Here is a 24,417-nt window from a genome sequence, read left to right as displayed (position 1 = left end):
TTGTTATTTGTGCGAAATGGAAGTCTGCATTATAAAGAAGCTGATATGCTACCTGATCACACTGATCTTTTTGCATTTTACAATACTTTTAATAAAATGATAATAAGAGCATGCATGCTGCAGTGCTTTTTGATGAAAAGAGAATAAAAGACCTGCCATTGCAGTTTCAGCTTTCTTCTTTTTTTTTTTTTGGTCTAGTTATAAGAAATTATCTTGTTGGAAGTTGTTAAAGTAATTTTCCATATGATAGGTATTCTGGGTGATGAGTTTTATTCATGAGATAATGACTGTTCAAATCCTGAGTAAATGTGGTTAACAGCAGATATAATATTCTCTAAGATATGATTATCATCTTTATTACAGTGTTCATTGCATGGGTAAAATGGTATGAGAATCAATTGCTAGATTCATGAGGAAATGTGCTGCATCAAGCGCATATATATCTGTTTGAAAAAAAAATAGATATTTTTTTTGGTATGTGCCAGTATAACCCCCTGTTCAGACGCAAGCCAGTTTATACCAAAACTTGATAAAGAAGCGACATATAAATAATCATCGTACAGACTATAGCCGACAGACCGTCCAGACACTAATCCCGACCGTTCTGGAAAACGTCGTATAGATGTGCAGTTTCTCACTGCGCGTACTGTTATGGTCACGAGTGACAGGTGTAGGGTCACATTTCATGTGCACTCCCATTAAGCCCTGCCCAGTTATACCATTCTATGGTCGTCATACGTTCAGACGCATTATGGACATGTTGGAATGCTGATTCATTATCAAGTTCTAGTTCAAAACGATGCTCTGACCGTCGTTTCGCTACACGTCATTTCGTTAATCAGCATTCAGACGTATAAATTCATCGTATAGCTATACCATTTTGGTATAGCTATACCGTTCTCATATAAATTCTTTGCGTCTGAACACCCTGTTAGTCATGTATATCAGCCATGTTACAGGATATAGTAGTGCATGTTTAGATAATCATGGCTAGCTGATGAAACAGCGCAAGTTTGATGTGTTTGTAAAACAACACAAACAATAAAACCACACACACACAAAAAATACAACTACAGTCTGGAGACTAGGCAAGTCCACAGACTAAACAGGGCCAAAGGTTGTGTCATTGTATCCAGGGAACTTGCATGAAAGATCAAACATTCTTTGCCCCAACAATACATGCCCCTGCAATGCACGCACATATACACATGTGCACACATGTGCACACACAGAGTCTTGTCTGATGCAATGTTTACAGGTGAATGTAAGTTTGCAGTTACCCCAGAGACTCCAACTCCAAGCACCTTCTGATCTGGAGATTCTCCCGCCTGAAACCTCTAGCAAACAGGAGACTCCAAGTTGATGTGTGCGAAACGCGAAGTTCCTAGGGTTCTAGATGTTCTCTGGTGCTATCTAAGGCTTATTTTTTCAACATACGATAGCAATAAGAAAGAAATCCTTTCCACCGGGAGACACAGAGCCAGGGCGGGAGAAATCAAATCTCCAACGGGAGAACGGGAGATTTTGCAAAAACGGGTTTTCGGCGGGAGATCTCCCTTCGAAAACGGGAGAGTTGGAGTCTCTGTTACCCACATTACCCAGGGATGTTAAAATCAAAGAGCATTGAAGCTCCTTGTAAGAAAAAACAAAAACAAAAACAAGGCTGTGGCTTTAAAGAGATTTTATTGAGGCAGCATTTGTGCTAAGAATGAGTTTTCCCTATAGCAGGCCACAATGGATGAGAGAAATAAGAAAGAAAATATTCTCTTTGAATTTTTACCAAATATACATGGAATTTTTCCTATGACCATAATATCTGATTATCAATCATGGTCAATATAAATATCAAATAAGTCATCTTCAATCTCATATCATCATCCCTCCAGTAACCTGGAATTTTGTCCCTTGAAATTTGAAATTCATGCTGTCATCAAACAGTGTGGCCTCTAAATCAAACACGCAACTCCACATACATTGTACACCTCTATACGAGTACATACAACATGTAGAGCGTGTGTATGTATGCGTATGTACAATGACAACGTGAATACAAAGTTGTTAATAAAAGGTTCATAATTCAATTGCATTGTACCCAAAGTCAAGAAAAACTAGAATAGAAAACATAAATGGAAACCATCTCTGGATCATGACTGGCCACGCATGATTTGATGGGTTTAGAAGACACATTATTCTTCAAATTTTGCATTCAAGCTCACAAAATTCCAAAGCATTTGAAGCGTGTGTAGAAACACATTAACAAACAAATTCTTTGTCAAGTGTGGAGCCCGTCAATACATACAGTCTAATGGCAAACTTGATATGAATGTCGTATAAGTGTTATTAGCTCTGACAAGCAATTATTACAAGCCAACAAACCATAACAATGCATTTTTCATGGTGTCTAAGTTTGAAGCAAGACATTCCATCCCAGACACATTACAAAATTACTGCAGTTGCTAAATATCTTTGTGGGGGTTTCATTTTCGTCACAAAACTTTGTGAAGTTAACAACCCATCAAAACATCTCCCTCCAGGCATACAAGTACAAAGCATGAAAGCTATGTAAGTACATTCAACATTAGCCTACAATGTAGACGGAGGATGCAGCTATGGTCTTTACTGTCACACTTAACGTCTGATGTGGCGAGACTACAAACAGTGGATGTGTGTGAATGCTTCCAATGTTCACAGTCTCGCTGCATCAGACGCATCGCTTAGCAAAGACAATAGTCTCGCCACATCAGATATTCAGTGTGACAGCAAAGACAACAGCTGCATCCTCCACCTAGATTATAGGATGATACAACATGGGCATGCAATAGATGTACACAGATGCCTAGCCTACCACTGACAAAATGTACGCAGGTGTACTCCCAATTGAGAAATACAACTCGTCATCGGCAATAGTCACATTGCATCACCCAAGGAGGCTGTGAATATCACTTGAAGGTCAAAGACATCATAGCATGATCATAACGTGATGACATGGATGACACACATCAGTGGACCCTGTATTGAGATAGGACTGTCTACGAATTTTCAGGGAACGCCATAGGGAAGAAATACTATATTTCATAAAATGAATATATAGCTCTATGTGTGTGTCACTTTTGGGCATACATTGAGCCACCTGTTCATGCTGTCCTTGAAGGCAGGGGTCTCTTCTCCCCTTCATCTAATCGACCAAAAAGAATATATGACCGGTTACTTTGATCTCAATCCCTCCATTTATTTTTTTTTCTCTGAACTGTATTTTCTCTGCAGTAAAGGTTACTAAGGTAGAGTAAAGTAAAGATTGCTTTGGTGAATTAACAATTGTGTAAAAAGTACAGATTCCTAATTACACCACAGAAGGGTTGTTTGGATAATACTTTCAGCGCAAGAAAAGTGACCAGCAACCATTAACCCGGCATGATGAAGTGCTTAGTTTCAACCCAAACTCACAATATTCTAACTCCTTTGTTCTTTCTCAAATCTCTAAAAGTCATAATTAAAGGTTTTATGACAAACAAATGCATGTTGATTTGTGTTGATTCATGATACCCTCAACATCACTTTTGCAGTGAAATGAATATCTGGAAACAATCCATATATCTTAAAATAATTTTTCTTTTTTTTTTCTTCAGATTACTTGGATACACCCACAAAAACACCCTTCCAAATCAAGATTCTGGTTGTGGCCTCATCTGCTAATCATTGCTAAAGTACTAATATGTTTAACAAAATACATTGGAATGCACCTTCCCCTCGACTCAGCATAAGTTGCATGTTTCTGTGATATTAATGCGACTAACAAAAGATTTGGCGAGGGAACATGCGAATTATGCTCGGTATCAGAAAGGATGTATTCCAATGTCTTTTGTTAATCATAATTAGTACTTTAGCAATGATTGACAGATGAGGTCACAACCAGAATCTTGTTTTTTTTTTTTTTTTTGTGGGTGTATCCAAATAATCTGAAGAAAAATAGAAGAAAAATTATTTTAAAACATATGGAATGTTTCTAGATATTCATTTTACTACAAAAGTGATGTTGAGGGTGTCATGAATCAACACAAATCAGCATGCATTATTTGTATGTCATAAAACCTTTAACCCGTTGAGGAAGGACTGATTTTGCTACAACACGCATTTCCGATAGACACCTGCCCGACTATACTTGGGACTCCTCCTGAACGGGTTAAGCTACGATCATCTCACCTATTGAGAATACCAGGCCGTCCTTTGTGAACTCCTCTCGTAATGCCTGCACCATCGTGGTCCTGATGCCATGAGCCTGAGAAAACCACAGTTTGAAAAATCAGTGACACCATGAAATGACTTTGTCATCACACTGCAAATGGATTCAAATAAACAAAATAAAAAGAAAGATAGAAAGAAAAATCTCTTTACACCAACCTTGGATTTGATACATTTGAATTGAATTTTCAATGCAACATGCTATCAAAGTTTAAAAGTTTGCACAACACAGGCTGCACAGACTGCACTATAAAAAAAAAAGGAGAAGGAGGAGGAGGAGAAGGAGAAGGAGGAGGAGGAGGAGGAGAAGGAGAAGGAGAAGAAGGAGAAGAAGGAGAAAAAGAAGAAGAAGAAGAAGAAGAAGAAGAAGAAGAAGAAGAAGAAAACAAGACTCTCATGATGTTATGTCCTCCACATTTTGATTGACACGTTTGATGTATCCATACCAGGCATATCAAGTCACTAATTAGATCCAGTGACCATTTCCCCTTGTTTGCACATCTGTGGTAATGCTATCCCAGTGGTAACAGCTGTGTATCATCCTATACTTTATGCCACATGCTGCTCTCACTCCATCAAGCATAGGAATAGAACAAATTTGATATGGATCAAAGGAACCGTGATAGTTACATAAATTATGGTACCTAGCCAATTCAGTGATCCATATGGATTACACTTTATAGATCTCTTACAACACCTCTTTGAAATGTGAGTGAATATTTGAGTGATTGTTCCAAAATTCATTAATTATCACAAACATGAAAACATCACATGCACAGACATACCAGAAAGCAAACTAATAATTCATATTCCCTCTTCAGATGAAAGATGGATCTTGAGGGTATGAACAGTCCAGAATGACGATAGAGTGACTGATAGAACAAATAGTGCAACCCAAAAGCTCCTTGAGTCCCCCACTGACAGCAATAATTTGTTTGTTTTCTTTGGATGGAGATTGATGAAATATGCTATTTCTTCAAATTTGTGCAACAAATCCATACTTTGAATTCATTGGGAGAATTTTATTTAATATTGACAGAACTATATTGAATAAGTAATTACATACATTGTGCATTTTATAAGCTGTAGTCTGCTTGTGATATTTCATGTGTGAACAAGTTGTGGTGTCATATGAAGACCCATGTATTGATATCTGTGAAGTATGGTATGAATGATTCCATGTCCGACCTTTCATTTGGACAGTCACTCTATCATGACAAAGGCCTTACTACCGTGTCGTCAAAATCAAGGAACAGTGCTTACTTACTTTCTTTTTAAGGAAGATTTAAGATTTTTAAAGATTTTATTTTGTCTATCCATGCCAGGAAAAAGGAATTAGGTTTCATAAACACTGAATTGTGTTTTCTTCTCTGGATTTTCTTATTTCTTATTTAAATTGTCTCACTTGCTAAATATCAGAATGTTGTTCTCTCAGTGACAAATAAGCTTAGTTTAATTTAATTATCAGCATATAATGCATGCACCAAGTAAGGTGGGAAATTGGTGCATTATCTCTGAATGTCAAGTTCATGTCCAAATATTTCTGTGACGTACAAGTAACAATGCTGGCACATCCTTTGCCTAACTTACTGTAATGGAAGAATTATTGGCACTATGTGGTTACAGTCACACAATAGTGCATCCTGGCACATAAAGTCAATTTAGAGGTAGATTAAATTAGTCTGTGGCATTTAAGGTTTGCCAAATGTCTTATCTCAGTGTTTAGTGTTCAGCTTTTGGTGTTTCTCTCTATACTGTTACGGGTTCCATGGCATTTGTTCCTCCCACAACTGCTCCCATGAAATATCTGCACGCAAAGCCAAACATAAATTCTACCCACAAACATAATCCTAATCCTCACATCAAACTAAGCCTAAAACCCTTTCACAACCCTAACCATAACCCTTAGTCAACGGAGAAAATAAGACCAGAACAACTGTCACAGTGTTTAAGCAAATGTTGTATCACCACTGTTGGGGGTAGGATATGGGAAGAGGGAGGGCATAACGAACATTGCAGGTATAAAGTGTGCTTCATTGGCTGAAAACCAGTGCATTCAACCTGTTTTATTTAGTCCCTTCTAGCAGTCTCCATAGTACAACTCCTCAATAAATGACTTGCAAATTTCAATGCATTCAATCACATCCCATTGTCTCAAAAGACATGAATGGCAGAAAATGGCAATGTGCCAATCAAAAGTGTAAGGAATGCATTTATGATGTGACTGATATATTTCAAAAAAGTCTGACAGCACAGTTTATTCATTTAAAATTCAATAAATTAACTTCCTTTTTTTTGGGGGGGGGGGGGGGGGGAGGGTGGTGGGAATCATGGCAAAAAGCATAGTGGTACTTTCCCTTGCTTTGAAAACAGTGGCAGACATATGTTTTTGCAATTGCATTAGCCACAGACATTATCGGTGCAAGTCTAAATCTGTGCAAACTCCCAGGAAGGTTTCTCCTATACATCCAAGATTGTTTATCATGGTGAGATGTACCTTGTCATATTCACATAAAGTTATTCTGAGACGTACCTTGTCATATTCCGCAAAGACTTCTCTCTCTGCATAGCTGCAGCTCCTACCGATGGGGCATATGTTCAACATGCCATTCCTGAATTCAATGAATGTTCCCCTGCAAAGTTCAGTGGATAATCAATGAAACATATAAACATTATAATCATGAAAAATGCAAATAACCAAAAGCTATGTTAGTAATGACAACAACATAATGATAATGCTGATGTTAAAGATGATGATGAGATTATAGTAATACGATATTACTACTAATACTCCTACCACCACTTGTAATACTAACAATCATCAGCATCACTATACATGCATGTAAAAATAGAGAAGTACTTCTCAGCATCACAATACATACATCTAAAAATAGAGTTGTACTCATCAGAAAAAAACAACAAAGATATAATTTTCTTCAATACACTATGAAGGCAAAGACCTTTTCTTGAAGAATCTACAAAAATCAATTATCTATGGAACTCCTGGAAAGTCGTGACGAAATTGCTTAGTGACAAATATCATCACGTAAAGCCACAAGCTGAAAGATGGATGCAAAGCTGATAACATATAACTGAAACTGCCCTATTACTTGTTCAAGTCTACTTGCATTTCAGTTGATTACAGGGGCAGATCCAGGAACTATGTAAAGGCGGGGCACAAAAAATATTCATGGTGCCACTTCCAGGTTAAAGGGGATGGCTAGTAACAGATTAGTGGGAATCAGTGGGAATGCTGGGGGATGATTGTTTCAATCCTTGTGTGATTCTTTTAAAAGTACATTATATATCTACTGTTGTGTGAAAACTATTTGCTTCAGAACGATCTCATATTCAAGTAATGTCCAGATTCATGCCCCGTCACTGACCAGGCACGCTAACTTAGAAACATGAAACTGCACATTACTTGAATATGAGACCATTCTGAAGCAAATGATTTTCACACAACAATAGATATATAATGTACTCTTAAATGAATCCCACAAGTATTGGAACAATCATCCCCCAGCATTCCCACTGATTCCCACTGATCGGTTACTAGCCATCCCCTTTAAATTAGATGACAAGTGCTACTTCCAGGTTAAATCAGATGACAAGCCAAAAAAAAAAAAAAGGCTCTCGTGCAATTTGTTCGTTTCTCGTGCCGCTAAGGGTTTCATCGGCTGACAAGCAACAACGACAAAAAAAGGCTTCAGTGCAATTTTCTGGTGCCAATACTATCGGCTGACAAAGATGGTTTCTTTAAAAAATTAAAGGGGGGCACATGTGCCATCTTTTCTTTTTATTTCTTTTATTCTAAAAAAAAAAAAATTAAAGGGGGCGTGCACCCCCCTTTAATTTCTTTAAAGTAAACCATCTTTGTCAGCCGCTGCCACTGGATTAGAATGTTCAGAAGAAGAGAGAAACAAAATGTACACTTCCAGCTTCCAATGACTTCTCACCTTTTCATGGGTAATGTGATGCCTGAGAGATACCTGAGAGTGAAGTTGATAAGTTCTTGCAACTTGTCTTCACCAACAAACTTTTGTATACTCTGCCAAGAAGAAAAATAAAAGGAACGATGACTATTGTTGCACATCAACAAGTCAAGGATGTCACCATCTATCATGAATGTGATGGTAGATTCTTAGAAAATGTTGAAATATAATCCTCACCTTTTTCAATGTTGCTAACTGTGGAACATCTTAAAAACACTTTTACAAATTGATAAAAACACAAGAAGAAATGTGTGCCAACACTTACTCTTTTTGATATATTAAAATTCTGTTTTGATATAAAACTTTCAGAGCACTAGTGCAAACTGGGCATCATTATAAATCTTTGTTTGATACTTTAAAACACTCAAAACACCATCTCAGACTAAAATGGCATTTGGTACATTTACAAAGAGTACTGCAAGTCAAAAAAAGTTCCTAGTTTCAGCGATAATGGGTACAGAGACTGTGTGTCAGTTATCTGTGTTTGTTTGTTGATTACTTTCATTTGTTAGGCAGCTGAAAGTCATCTTCTGTTTAGTTTTCTTCTTCTTGCATCATATTGCAGAACATAAGTAACCTACAATCATTTGTCTCACATAAAACTATTTCAAGACAATCAGTACCATCATCCAGAAAGCATCTGCTTCATATTGTGCAGCATCACTTTCATAAGTCGTACAGTGTATTAAACTTGACTGCTACTGTTGTGCAACATTTTTCCATTTAAAAAAAAAAAAAAAAAAAAAAAAAAAAAAAGCTGTTACTGCCTCACCTGAATTGCGAACTGTTCACCCTTCTTCAGTGCCACCAGGCCATTTTCAGCAAAAACAAAGTCAAACTGACGAATCCTGTCCATGCCACCCATTTGCTCACTGATTTTTGCAAGATCTGACCCTCCGACCAGACCAACAGTCATTTTCTCTGTTAGCTTGTCCAAGAACTCAACCATATCTGGCTCAATTATCTGGAGATTTAGAATGAAAACAAATATGCAAGTTGTAGGAGTTACTGAGGGTGATAAAAATTTGATATCAAATGAATTGTGCATACTAGTGTTAACTTGAATTGGATGCAGATTGAACGAGGCATGAATCAATTAAGATGCTTTAAGCAAGTACATTCTTACATATTCACTTAGTATTTTTAACACATGATAAAAGATGTCATCATCTATTCCATAAAAACAACTAAAGTCACATTCTGAAAAAAAAAACAGAGAAAGTAAATTGGCATACAAATCACCTTTCCCCAGCTTTAAAGACCTGCAAATTCAGATTTTGATTGAACCAAGATGACGGTTAGCAAAGGAGAGGATATGCATAAATATTTGCAACAACAAAGATCCACACACTGAGCTGACTGTGGGCAATAGTTGATTAGTCTGTAGGCCAAAGCTTCTGTTTGTTTCATTGGGGGATGCTCAGCCAACAAGTCTGGCTCAAGGAACCCCCTTCACAGAGATGTCAAGGCCAGAGTGTAGCTGGGCATGAGGTTTTGCATGTGCCACCACAATGCCAGCAACAGAAGCAAGAGAAGGGTTGGGGGGGGGGGGAGGGGTGTTAAACTGTAAATCATACTATCTTGTGCATACTAAATGTAATACATTGGCTTATTCTGACCAAAAAAAAAAAAAAAAATGTATATCGTCTCAAAACGTGACTCACTTAGTCTCGGTGGTAGGAAATCCATGTGTTGTTTGTTTTTGTGTGTGCGTTTTGAGGTGCATTTTGAGGTTGTGAAAAAACTTGAGAGATGTGACAAAAAAAGCTTGAGAAGCATGTGAGCATGAGAAAGAACCATGTATAATGAGGTCTGAATCTCACACCTAAGGCGCAAAACTTGACGTGTTTGTCCTCAGATAAAGTCTGAATCTCTTCCATAGACAATGCATAGAGATGATGCACAGCTAAATTTCAGCTGCCTTTACACCTACGGAAGGGGTAATCCAGTCTCTCCAGTCAGCCAGCCAGCCAAGTCGGTCTGTCTCTGTTGCTATAAAAACGGGGCTTGACATTAGAAGGGACCTGGTGGCCTGGGGCCATCACAAATACGATTACATGTCACTATTGTCAGGCCCCCACTTTACAAGAAAAGATATGTTTTGGTGGTCCGATTGTGAATCTGGCCACCAAATTTTATTGTTTGGCCACCAAAAGAAAAAGTTATTAGTTAAGTGTCGAGCCTTTGTATGAATTTTCACCAATCAAATCTTCGATCATAATATGTTAATTAAATAACTGGCAGTTACTATCAACTACTACTAGACTACTAGCTAATTATAATTCGTGCATTAATACTTAAAAAATGACATTAAATTTAAATGTTTACACATAAATCTTTATCACTCAGCAGACACACAAATTTCCTTGACATATCAGACTAGAATCTACACAAATTCTACACATTTGGAAACTCAGCGACAGCGACATCAGGGGCGTGTCTAGTTTAATATGCAATGACCAATACAACTGTGACAATGCATTTGCACGCACGCTGGCTGAGCTGAGCTGGGTTATATGGTATGGTAGGAACAGCCGACACAGTAATCATTAGATCGGACTGAGTAGAACTTGAGCAGTGTAAACGGAGCGAATTGCCGAACATTTTTACCCGTCGTCAAGAATGTAGGTTCTACATACAATTGCAATTCCATGTATTGCAATGACAACTTACCTTTCGAGATGCAGTGAGCGTTCCATCGACGTCGAAAAGGCATATCTTGGAGGTGTCACGAGCCATGTTGATAACTTGTTGCTTCTTCGTTCCGTTGAACTATCGTGCAGGTAGATGTTGCGCGATCTAGAGGGAACGAACTACAGATAACTATATGGTATGGTATTGGCAGCAGGTGCGCGATCGCGAGGTACTAAGTATTTGGGTACTTATCCTGTCGATCGGGTACTTGTCCACGTGTCACTTATTTTGTTTACCTGTAGGTACGAGTAGCAGGTGCGTTGAAGCTTGCTCGAATGACGATCGAGGTGTGTTTTGATACATATCAGTATATGCTATTGTTTGTTTGGTGTAGTGAGAGTGATGTATCTCTCCAATCAACGAGAGATTGGCGGAAAAATACAAATCAACAAATTACCACACACCACGGAACTTCTGGCCTCTCATCACTTTCTGATAGAATGTATAGCTAAAGTTAATGATTAATTGTATGTTATATCGGGTTCAGCCATTCCTTGGGGAAAATTCATGATTTTTTTTTTTTTTTTTGTCATCGACAGAATTCTTCATGTAAGTCATCAGTTCTTCATGCATCACCTTTTTTCTGTTTATTGAACATTATAGCTCATAAAATTCTGAAGAGGATCCATGAATACAGGTGACGACAAATTTGGTTCATTTATTTTTCTCCCCCAATTTGGTTCATTTATTTTTTTTTTCTCTCCCCCCTATGATTTTTAGCTCTTAATGGTGCAAGCTGGTGCATACTTAAGTGACTATTTTCACTTATTTTGAAAGACAAAAGAGAAATATGCCTTCAATTGCAACTCTCACTTTAATCCTTTAAGCTATGCTCCCAATGCGTGGGAAAAATGGATGCCATGCGTGAGATCGTGAGACGTACCCTAAATGCTTGAGTCTCACTCACAATGCGTGAGACTTGGTAGCTCTGCGATTTTTTTTTTTACGTTTCTGCTCAGTCACTGCTGGATGAAAAGACTACTACAGCTTGTGATGCCACATGGATTGTGTTTGTTTGTTTGCTTTTATTTCTGCATTCAATCAGATGCAATTTGAATGCAAACTTCCAAAAGTACAAAGACAAAGAATAACAAGTGCAGTGAAATAAATCGATAACAGTACATAAATAGATACACATAGGTGATTGCATTGAGCAATGTAGATACACAGAAACATAAAATAAGATATACAGTATTTTTCAGTAAACACGCAGAGATCATTGAATGCAGGAGACCACCATCATAAGCGATTAAGCTTGAAATGGATGGAGGCCTCATAAAATGACTATCCAACGACATAACTCTCTTGGAGGAAGGTGATCAGGTGAGTGCAGTGCAGTTGCAGGTGAGAGTGCAAGATGCAGTTGAAGGAAGAAAATAGAGATTGACAATAAGATGATAATCTATACTATAAATATTTGTTAGCTCAATTGGTTTGGAGAATATACAATTGTATCAAATATCGTTTTAGTGAAGCTTTCAAAGAATAAATACTTGAACAAAACTTTATATTATCCGGGAGATTATTCCAAATGTCCGGACTCGAATGTCTTATAGATTTATGTGCCACTAATAATTTGGGATTCAAAAGGTGGAAATTTCTACATATACGAGTAGGGTACGAATGGACAGAAGTATTGAACCTAAACATGTTATCAAACGATGATGGAAGTTGATCATGTATATATTTAAACATAATTACTGCTACTTGAATAATATTCAAATCAAAAACCTTCAATGCTTTAAGCTCATGAAATAAAGAATCAGTATGAGCCAGAAAATGCGATGCTGTACAAATACGTATAACTTTCTTTTGTAATTTGAATATAAAATTTATTTTGGTAGAGCCGCAAGTACCCAATACAACATTGCAAGGGAGAATTAAGGAATTATATAATAGAAATAAAGTTGAACGAGGAAGAAAGAACTTCAGCTTGGAAATTATCCCTATATTTCTAGAAATACTGTACAACGATATAAAGAAAACATAAGGAAAATTCAACGTATTTTCACTTTTCTCGCATAATAAAAGGGCTGTTGTGCACTTTTACGGCCCTATAACGATTGACTTGCCTCTTTCAGAAGGCACGGGGGATAATATTACCATTAACATACGTCAGTGACAAGTCGAGGAAATGTGCACTTTTTTTTTCACAAAATAAGATTTTGTGAAATTCTCTCCTCCCCTATTTCCCTTTATCGTTCTACGCATGTAACATAATATGCCTTCTCATCAGTGACTGAGCAGAAACTTCAAAAATTCATATCTTTAGAACGGATTTAATTGTCCAATTTTTCCCAAACTTTTACCGATGTGTTCTACTAATAGCTGCATTTTCTCAATCCACAGGTACCGGTATATATAATCATATGAAAAAGGTGATCTGAACCCTAATCCTAATCCTGGACCTAATCCTAACCCTGACCCAAACTCTAACCCTAAACCTTACCCTAATTTTTATTCTAACCTTATCACTACTCATTATTTAGAGGGGGTACTTAGTAGATTATTGTCCTCGGGGGTAGTATCCCTGATACGCTCTCAAACATGCAAGTCGAGTTCTCTCTGATTTTATGCAAGAAATGGAATATACTCTACTCAGTATTTCATACTGAACCGTCTGCTATAAAATATCCGAGGCGAGAGCGAAACTGCGCATCCATCAGGAAATTACAGCGAGACCATGAGCGAGACCCCCATGCATATGACGTAATGTGTGCGCGTCGAGGATCCCCATTACGTCATCAGAGGCCGCACAGCTCACAGCAAGCTCAGTGTAGTGTGAACAAATGTTTGTGTGTGATTGGATGTGTTCCAGTGCTTTTTAGTACAGTATTGCTTCGTCGCGTAGACTAGATCTAGTTGTTGCCTTGTTTTTCAGAGAAAGACAACAGAAAAGGCATTTTAAGTGTCCAGAACTGAATAGGACGCGATTAAGCTGAGGCCAGTGAGGGTGAAGCAGCAAGTCTTTTCATTATATGTCCACATTTTATACCTGAGACCAACAGCAACAAGGTTAGTAGAAATGCGTTTCTTCCCTTTTTGGCTCTTACAAAGTAGAGTCTAACGTTAGTTTCTACGGTCAGAGACAGAGTACTCCGACGTAACGTTAGAAATCCGGCTTGCATTCTTATCTTATAAATGATCACCATTTCTGGACTACCGGTATGCCCGTACCATGTCAATGTGGCATGATTTATGACTATGATGGCCCGGTTTTACATCCTTCATCGTTCAATATCACACATCATGTGACAAGTGAATACAGTGAATTCTATCACACGCGCGACGCGATGTGAAACTTAGTGGGCGTGTTTTACTTTAGTCAGAAACAACAAACTTCAATGAATCCATTCCCATAGACAATACACGCAGGCTGGCTACAACGTTAAAAATATATTTGCAAGGGTTTCAGTTAAGTTCTGTAATTACGACAAAAATTGATTTTGTTCGCTTTGCTTTGGGAGAACTGTTAAGGGAAAGAGTTCCTTATGTCCCCCACCAACTTGCACAAAATAAACAAACCACTACGTTGTTTCTAGACGTCTATTCCCCCTTACTAATAATAAATTAAATAAAGGTTAGGGCCTACTGTATGGGAAGTCTTCCCATTAAATGGCATAACCTTTATTTAGTCCATTATTAGTTTAAAAAAGTAGCAATCTATCCATTTTTTGCAAACTAGTGGGGGGGGGGGCGACTAAGGAGGTGAGGGGAGACTAAGGATCACCTGCGGCGTCTGTCCGTCCGTCGTCCGTCCGTCCATCGTCCGTTCGTCGTCTGTCCGTAACGCTACAAAAACTTCAATAAGTCGTTACTCTGGGCTTCAATTGCAATCAAACTTCGAGGGAAGAGGGGTCATACAAAGTTTCACATTTTACCATATATGAAGGTCACCTCAAGGTCAAAGCTCACAGGCAGGGGTCAATGAACTTTTAGAGTCCAATGTTAAGTTTTTATGGCGCGTTTCTATTATGGGTCATAACTTTTGATCCATAACTCCATTTGTGACTAAACTTGGATGGTAGATGTTTGGGGAGTGGATGGTCACCACTAGGTCAAAGGTCACAAGCAGGGGTCAACAAACTTTTAGAGCCCAATGTTAAGTTTTTATGGCGCGTGTTTATTATGGGTCATAACTTTTGATCCATAACTCCATTTGTGACTAAACTGGGATGGTAGATGTCCAATGTTAAAGGGTGTGTACAGTTCTGGTCGAGGTGAAGATTTAGCTTTTAAGGTTTTGTGAGATATTCAGAAACCACTCTATGAGATGTCAAAGAGCACGCGGTTCTAAGGGGTATCAAAAGTTTATGCGATGAAAATCGGTTTTGAAATGGCTGAGATATCCAAAAACAAGGTGAAGCAAAGAGATACTAATAAAGTTGGGGCATGTCGCCTTTTATTATGAGCACTTTTTTGGATATCTCAGCCATTTGAAAACCAATTTTCATCAAATAAACGTTGAATCCTTCTTAAAATTTCATGCTCTTTCATATTTCATAAGAGGCTTTTCATCTCACATAGGAATGTTCAAAACATGAATCCCTACCTCAACCAATATTGTACAGTCCCTTTAAGTTTTTATGGCGCGTTTTTATTATTGGTCATAACTTTTGATCCATAGGTCCGTTTGTGACCAAACTTGGATGGTAGATGTCCCTTGGGGAGTGGATGGTCACCACAAGGTCAAAGGTCACAAGCAGGGGTCAACGAACTTATAGAGCCCAATGTTAAGTTTATAATATATGGCGCATCTGTATTATGGGTCATAACTTTTGATCCATAGGTCCGTTTGTGACTAAACTTGGATGGTAGATGTCCCTTGGGGAGTGGATGATCACCACAAGGTCAAAGGTCACAAGCAGGGGTCAACAAACTTTTAGAGCCCAATGTTAAGTTTTTATGGCGTGTTTCGATTATGGGTCATAACTTTTGATCCATAGGTCAGTTTGTAACCAAACTTGGATGGTAGATGTCCCTTGGGGAGTGGATGGTCACCACAAGGTCAAAGGTCACAGGCAGGGATTAACGAACTTTAAGGGCCTAATGTGAAGTTTTTATGGCACATTTGTTTTTTTTTTTGCCATAAATTTTGCCCCTTTAATGTTTTTTTTTTAATCTGTTATATCTCTTTTTTAATCTGTTATATCCCATTCGCGTACAATTTCTTGTACGCGAATGGGCGAAACACATTATGGCACTTGCCTTGTTTCTACTCCCATATGATACTGTGACAGCTGCTGTACTGCTGTGTCAATGTACATACATGTACACGAGGTGAGATGAGTGAAAACAATCTGTTTTTGCTTAAGATGATGACAAGGATTTAGCAGTGACTGAAATAGGATCTAGATAGATAAATATAATGTGGTTTATTGTGATATTTGATGCAGTATTGCTATTGCTGCACAGTTAACAGTGACATCATCACATGTACTTCACATTTTTGCAGTAGACGATTCTCATTTGTGGGATACGTTGTATAATTACCAAGAAAATGTAAGTAAATGCACAAATGTTTTAATTTCTTCTTCAACAGATGTCTGATCCATCAGTTTCACCCCCTGGCTATGATGACACTGGTAAGCAACAGGGCATCAGCAACTCCCAACTGCCCTATAAGTATAAAAGAATGAAGGTCAAGGTCAAGGAGCTTTTGAAATTCAAGTGCATGGCTTTATCTTTTGGTAGATTTGATAGAAATAATGCTACCGTTAGAATGCAATTTCTCTGCTTTTAGATGCAGGCACCCTGTATGTCTGTCTTTACATGCACTGAAATTTAACTCAATATTAAATGTTGTGTTCTACAACTTTATTCACCGCGACTGAAAATGCACAAGTTTGAGTGCATTTTCAGTCGCGGTGAATGAAGTTGTAGAATACAAGCAATCAGATAACAGTTATCTGTGGCTGAATTTTTTTTTTGTCTTCTTTTTTTTTTTGGGGGGGGGGATAGATATTTACAATGGCAGAGTGTACACCCAGCAAATGCTGCTATGAATGAAACTCAGTAAAATGATGCCATAGCTAAGTAATATTCAGAGGAAATCAAAGAAGTTGTGACCATCTGGATGTCATTTCCAAATTATTAAAATTACAACAAGTGTGACAGCAAAATCTTGTAGTCTCCTCATCCAGCAATGGCTGTACCAAAACTTCAACCTCCTATTCATTGACATTTTACCAGGCCAAGTTTGTTATTTTAAATCAAGACAAGCAGTTGTACTGAATACAGTAATACACATTTTTATGTTTTTTAGTCTAACATTTTGAAAATATTGTTCAAGAAAGGCTGCAGAATGTGTCAATTTTCCCTCACGGCCTCGAAACTCATCTAGAATTCAGCCACTTACTTGATGACCTCACGTGTACGACGCATTACGCCGCTGACCGTTGCATATATGAGTTTGCATGCATTTTCAGTCGTGGTGAATGATGAAGTTGTAGAATACAAGCAATCTGATACTTTGTTATGTAAGACAATCTTGACCTGAGTCTACCAGAGAGATCTTGAAACCAGGAGTGATGACAGTGACAAAGATGATGGAGATTTAGGGGATGGGGGAGGTTAGGGGATGCGGAAGACTGCGTGCAAGCGGCAGAAGTAGATCCCCCGGATGGTGGTGCTGCAGCAGCTAGCCTGGCCGCATCAGCATTGCTCCCCGGCAGGCCGGGGGGTTGAGGCCAATGAGAAGGGTCAGCTTGAGTGAATTCACTGGACAAACGGGCTGCTTCGTATCCATGTAGCACAAATGCCGAAGAACAAAATTGCACCAAAATCATGGGGTGTAGCTTATTTCCAACTACTCACATGAATTTGAATGAAATCGGTTGTGGGAAAGCACCACTGAAAACAACACGACCTTCATTACAGATCGCGGTGTACGCTGCCTGCACAATCTAGATTTTAGTGAAATTCAGGTTTCTGAAATTTGAGACATCCGCATGGACAGTCCCTGCCATGCATGGTTTGCAATTCCCATTCAGATTCCCCAAGGCGTACACATCAGTTTGCACAGACTATCTCTTGATCTACTAGTGTAGACTATTGCTGACTGTCAAGTACAGGGTGATACTGTCTTAATTTAATGTTTACATGCTAGGCCTATACCTGTATTGTACTTGTAAGCTAGTATGGTTGAAATACAAAATTAATTGTCATCTCAGTAAATAGACTGATTGTATCTGTCTCTTGTTAGTTGGGCTTCTTACCTAACCATGGTAGATCATGCTAACATGGTCAGTCCCTAGTACAGATGGATCTTCTCGTATAACTCTGTTGCTAGATGCAGAACTAGGTCTATGCTGAACAGCCTACTTTGCACCGATCTGTATAATTTTCAGCTAAAAACGCCCTACAGAGGGCATTTCAGCCCCATTGAATCAGTTCTAGTGGAACGTCTCATAAGCGTAATCTATTCCTTATTGATGTTTGGCTCACTAATCTTGTAAATTATTCCGAAAAATTCATATTTTTTGTTTTTCTTGCACAGCCACAGGTCTCGCAGCTGCCTCCCAAAACACAGCGCCGCTCAAATCAACTGCTGCTGTGCGTGGCCACTGTGCGCGTGTGCACGCTGTTCTGCAGCTTGCCGCTTGGCTACTGGTACTTTGTAGACATACGTCATCCAAAAGAAAGCCGAAATCGTAACTGTCGCTCAGAAAAGCAAAAAGAATACAGCTTTTTAAGTGCGTCTGATTATGTCATGGATATCCTTTTGGTATCAAAACTGATACAGGGTGGTCCACAACTTGAAATTTGAGCATGGTGCAAGCTCAGAATCTGAGAATATTGCAGAAATTCAATATGCGCGGAGCGCACCCAATGAGTATGTAGTACGCAATATTTTGCTGCTTATCTCTCTTTGTGCTGCTTACATTCAATGTTCTCTCTCATGTTTTGCACACAAATGTCTAAGTACCAGGTAGTTTGATGTTTCTTATGTTATGCATATGTTTTGCACATTTTTGAATACTTTTACTTTGAGCTTGTTGCAAATTCATGAGGATGTTGCATAGCATGTTGCTGGCTTTTGAGGATGTTGCACAAGAATTGTAGCATGTTGCAGCGACATGCTAAAACCCCTCGTGGACCACCCTGTGATATATTGACATTGTTCATACTCTTAGCTTTATATCAGTGTATAATTTGCCATACTTCAGATACACCATTTCAACAGGTAGTCGGTCTAAAATATTCATAACTTTTGATATTGCAATTAAAAGAAGAAGAAGCAGGGACATTTTGTTAAGTACTGTAAAAGTGGATATTTTTGTGTAACTGCTTTTTCGCACTCGGCCCGATAAGAAGAGTTTCGCGTGTTTTTAAATAAGCGGAATCAAGACTGTAAGTACTAGAGCATTTGGCATGCAAAAATATTTGCATGCTTTTATTTTTGCGCTAGTTTCTGGTTGCGCGAAATTCGCGAAAATTTCAACACCACATAAATTTCCACTTTTACGGTATGTCTTTGTTCCAGAGGGTGCCAGAGGCATTGTTACGCATAGTTTGACAAAGTTGAATCAACTGTGATCTTACTTTATTGCCCTTTCAATAGTGTGAACTCTCGTGTAGGACAAGATTTGGTTAAAAAAATGCAAGTAAACTTTGAAAAAAGCATGCTGAATGTGGTCCTTAGGCCAAAGACCTTACACGTATTTCAAAATGATTCCAGGATTGCACTGATTAGCAGATATGAGCAAAGATATCTTCTTACGGACCACCGTCATTAACATTTTGATTGACACCAACAGTCCTGTGTGCACTCTGCCCCTTCATCCACTGCCCTGAGCTAACTTCATAACTACCTTATCTTTTTATCTCTGCAACACTAGTGAAAGGAGACAATCCACCTCAGAATGTTCCCCCACCGTATACCCAGCAGTCGGCTGGCCAGCCTCCGCAACCTGCAGGATATCCGCAGCAGCCACCAGCTGGTTATCCTCAGCAACCACCTGCTGCTTATCCACAGCAGCCACCAGCCGGATATCCACAGCAGCCACCTGCCGGATATCCACAGCAGCCACCAGTTGGATACCCACAACAACCTGCAGGTCAAGGGGTTGATGCCTCAAACGTCGTCATCGTGAATCAGGTACATAAGCTAACGGGAAAATCAAACCTCCGTGTTGGTACACTGTCCAGACTTCAATGTCTCAAGCAACACCTACCAATCCTTCTGCGACCATCCTTGGGCTTTTCAAATTTGTGAAAATTACTTTGAAGTAGGCCAGTGTAAAAGATCTAGGGGAGACTAGGCAATGGAAAGTTGGCCTGATTCTGATATATTAGGAAATCCCTGTAGCGAATTGTATGTAGTTCTATTTGCAGCATGTATGCAGCCAAAGAGTCTTGACTGGAATTAAATGTTGCTGATGAGTGTGCACTTGGGTGCACTTATTTTCGCTGACAGGTAAATTTATTTTAGCAGATCTGTGCCAGCCGTGTTTTCTTTTTTTATGTACTTCTTTAAGCAGAGAATGAAGATCGATTCAAATGTAGTACTACTGAATCATGATGGCTTGGCAAATTTGCATAAGAGATTCTGCATAATTGTGTGATATTCTTCTAGGTTTATCCCCCCCCCCCAAAAAAAAAATAAATAAATAAAAAAATAAATATAAAAAAGAATAAATAAATAACTGTATCACCACATGATCAACTGTTGCCTTTGTTTTGACTGACACACGCAGAGATTTTGCACTCTAATCCATAGACTCTTCTTTTCCTTTCGTGTGTTACATAATGTCATGATCTTTGTTTTACTGTACTTTCTCTCCCTGCAGCCTCCTACAACATTCACGACAATCCAGCACACAATTCAGTTCCGTGATGCACCGGTCAACTGTCCCTGTCCAAACTGCAACAACCAGGTAACCTCAGTGGTGAGGAGGGAGGTTGGAGGCTTTACTCTCTTGATTGCTGGGGGCCTGTGCATTGTTGGGTAAGTAAATTATCTAAGCCTTCAATGTGCATTGCAAGCCTTAATCACCTACAAATAACACTGCTTGTCTCCATAACATAGGTCAATAGGGAGTCAAATTCTTAACCCTTACTGCGCTTTGTTCGATGTTTGAAATGCACGCTTGAGTGCTTTCAACACTGACTGGCACAGATGTCTGGAAACAAATTGTCAAGGAGCTGAGATAACCTAGTCCCCCAGGTCTAGGGCAATTACCCCCTGGACAATTACCCCAGATTCCAATCCTAATCCTGAACCGAATCCTAACCCTAACCAAAACTCTAACTCTAACCCTAAACCTAACCCTAACCCTAAACCTAACCCTAACCCTGATCTTTTCTCTAACCTTATCACTAACCAGTATTTAGCCGTGGGGTAATTGTCTTCAGGAGGTAATTGCCCTGATATGGGGTAAGTCCGCAGATCAGATATTCATTCGCTTTTCCAGGTGACAACAACCAGATGAGAGATTAAGAAATGAAAAAAAAGTAAAAACAAGTCAGCAATGTATAATAATAATAGTAGATTGGGATTGAGAGCTTTGAAGAGGCTGATTGTTGATCTTTTGACATGATTCCATTTAACCCTTTCTTTGCCAATGAGTCAAATGTGCACAAATTTCTAACACAAACCCATGGACAGGAAATAAACGTGGCACATAGAGATGAATTAGTTTTATGGTTAATTGGAAACAAATGGTCTACCACACTTGCCCATGGATAAAAACAAAGAAAGCACGCACCAAGCTTTTTGTATGCAGTTGTTTGTATGGAAAAAAAATTGCATATTTGATTTTGAATTAGATTGAATGATACAGCTCTCCCTAAACTTTTTCCCATTCCTCCTGTCTCCCCTCAGCTTGTGGATGGGCTGTTGTCTGATTCCGTTCTGCATCGACCAGTGCAAGGATGCCGTGCACACGTGCCCGGTCTGCAACTACCAGCTGGCCCGCTGGTCTCAGCTCTAAATGTGGAGATTGACACAGAGCTACACCAGTGTGCCAGTGAGTTGCAGATCAGGGAAAGAGGCTGGGACACCTAGAGAAAGGAGAGTTGGAATGAGAGGCATTCTTCGTTGGATGGAGTCCTCATATCATTTAATTTCAATGTGAGATGTCAATAGCTGTGATATTCAGTGAGCAGACTTTAGGTGGAAATGGGATGGTGGGAGGGAAGATAGATAATTTCTTGGGTACAAATACTTGAAAAAAAAAGTCTGTAAATAAAAAGTGATTATCATAGCAAAAAGTGTAATGGGCTTATGCTATAATTGCGGAAAATAGATTTATTACACTTAGTATAATCAAGAAAATAGTGTGCTATGGAAAAGAGATGAAATGAGAGGGTTCCATTTTTTTCTTACATACTAAGAAGTCCAGGAAGTATTCAGTGGGTCCAAGCATAGATGGCCCTGGTCCAATAGAGCACCTTTCCTGCTCAGCAAACTTCTAATATCAACATTTTATAATGCTGAGTACTTAGAGTTACACCTCCGTTGTGGCATCAGTAGTGTGACATGTGTCTTGCTGAACTGCAAGGACTAGTTCTTGATCATGTCGTTTTTTGCATTCCATCCAGAGCAAATTCCTCACACTGGAAACATTTCATTACACTCAAGACAATCCTCAAGGTCATCCATAGCATACTGGTTAATGACCTATGATATGTGCTAACTTTGTAATTTATCTAGTTGTCTTCAACATTGTATAAAATATGAACATTTATACCTTTTCTGTACCTGCAGTACTGATTTATGGCTGATGAAAGGCTTGTTTAGGGGCTGATTTGTTAGACTAAGTTCTTTGTTTGTTTGATGTGTGTGTGTGTTTTTCTTTAAAGCAAGTAGCAGGCAGTGATATTAACCTCCATTACTGAAAATAAAGTTTTATGACTGAGTGTACCATGAAGTGCTGATTGCTACAGTTCAGGGAAATACCTTAGAAAAAGAATTTTTATATACCATCCTTAAGTGCTGAGAAGAAATATAAAGAAATATACACAGGCTGAGCACAAAACAAATAAATTGTGTACATTTCAAAGCTGATAAAGACATGACAAATATCTTTTATACTGTTTCAATGTTGCATCAAAGTATGCAAAAGAGCATGTTAACACTTGATTAAAATAATCACAGGCCTGTTTCATGTTGTGTAATAAGTTTTGTTATGTCGAGGTTGTGTAATGCTAGGTATTGTCACTCAATAAACAATCATTTATAAACTGCAGTGTTATCTAAGGCATAGCCAATTTTCTTGAATTAGTTGACAAGTTAATGTACTCTATAAGTACCAGTATTTGAACAATTGTAAGATTCCACATTTTCCATTTTATAATGTTGTACATAACTGATAACTGAACCAAAACATAATATACAATGTACCTCTCTTTCAAACATGTAAATGCACAAAGTTGTACTACAACTTTTTTTTTTTTTTTTTAGAGAAACGTAATGTTAATAGTGTGTATGTGTCTTGTATTTTAAAGATATGGATTAATTTGGGTGACGAAAGTTATTATTTATTATTTTTTTATCTTTTTGTAATTATGCTGCATTAGGAGCTTGCAGATGATTTTGAATTATCTATGATTGGTACTCAATAGTGTAATTCCATAAAGAAAAAAGATCAGAACCCTGAACCAAATGTCTGTGCAGCTGTAGATCTACTTTCAATTAATTATATACCCTTACGTATTTTTTTTTTTATGTTGGGGAATATTTATCTTTTGTATATATGTCATTATACCTGAATTGTCTGTTGATATGGGCATATAGTTAATGTCATCCACATACTACTCATTCATATACTGTGTACCACTGTAGCATTGTGTATGCTGTCTTTAACAAACTCTGTTTCTTTGTTTTTTCCACAAAGTGGTTGTGTTACATACACCATTTGAACTTCAGTTGAACGAATTGTCCACACACTATAGTGTGATGTAATGTAATACAGAAGTATTTTCATAGCATAGCTTTGTCACATTTTGCATACATTGATTTATTTTTAACTTCAGCAGGATATAATGATAAGTTGTATTTAAATATACATACCAAGATTCAATCCAGTCATGCATTTTCTACACAGTGTGTGATTAAATTTGATCCACCTAATGTATTCAATTTTGTAGACCTTGTTCCGTACTACCAAATAAATCAATATACCGGTACATCAATACAGTATTGTTGTAGAATGCAAGAGAGATACTATTGTATGTTTAGATATACAGTATATGTATTTATGTGATGTATTCATATCACAGAAAAGGTCTTTCAGAAAGAATTGTGTGCCTCACTTTTTTTTTGAAAATCTGGTGAGTGTAACCAGCAGCTAGTAAAGTCCAGTACAGAATGAACTATGCTATTAAACAGTGTTGTTTTTTTTTTTTATTCTTATTTTGCTGTGAATGAATGCAAAGATCCAATGCTGTGAGTCTTTCTACAAACATGTCCACTAATAACCAAAAACAGGTTGTTGTTTTATCAGGGTATGAAACTTGATGTGATGAAGTACGAGGTAGGCATTGA

General features: G+C 38.2%; 2 protein-coding genes across 2 annotated transcripts in view; one reads left to right on the top strand and one right to left on the bottom strand.

Annotated features, from left to right (window-relative positions):
* The window catches only part of LOC139734758 (uncharacterized), a 35,543-nt gene extending 24,566 nt beyond the window's left edge, over positions 1–10,977 (bottom strand). The window contains exons 1-5 of the mRNA XM_071645553.1: positions 10,908–10,977; positions 9,007–9,198; positions 8,199–8,290; positions 6,773–6,872; positions 4,201–4,276 (exon numbers count right to left, since the gene is read on the bottom strand). Of these exons, the coding sequence (XP_071501654.1) occupies positions 4,201–4,276; positions 6,773–6,872; positions 8,199–8,290; positions 9,007–9,198; positions 10,908–10,973 (526 nt within the window). The 5' untranslated portion in view covers positions 10,974–10,977. The remainder of the gene's footprint in view (positions 1–4,200; positions 4,277–6,772; positions 6,873–8,198; positions 8,291–9,006; positions 9,199–10,907) is intronic.
* Positions 10,978–17,550: 6,573 nt separating this feature from the next.
* Positions 17,551–23,317, top strand: LOC139734757 (lipopolysaccharide-induced tumor necrosis factor-alpha factor homolog). Its single transcript, XM_071645552.1, has 4 exons — positions 17,551–17,629; positions 19,769–20,028; positions 20,720–20,877; positions 21,754–23,317. The coding sequence occupies exons 1-4, from the start codon at positions 17,551–17,553 to the stop codon at positions 21,860–21,862; spliced, it is 606 nt and encodes a 201-aa protein (XP_071501653.1). The 3' UTR covers positions 21,863–23,317.
* The last annotated feature ends 1,100 nt before the right edge of the window (positions 23,318–24,417 follow it).

The sequence above is a fragment of the Diadema antillarum genome, unplaced genomic scaffold (genome assembly GCF_040938485.1).
Source record: "Diadema antillarum isolate AM-2024a unplaced genomic scaffold, OU_Dant_1.0 seq00000546_RagTag, whole genome shotgun sequence".
In the NCBI taxonomy this organism is placed as follows: Eukaryota; Metazoa; Echinodermata; class Echinoidea; order Diadematoida; family Diadematidae; genus Diadema; species Diadema antillarum.
The sequence above is the reverse complement of the archived record's forward strand: the minus strand, read 5'-3'. Positions and strand labels throughout refer to the sequence as shown.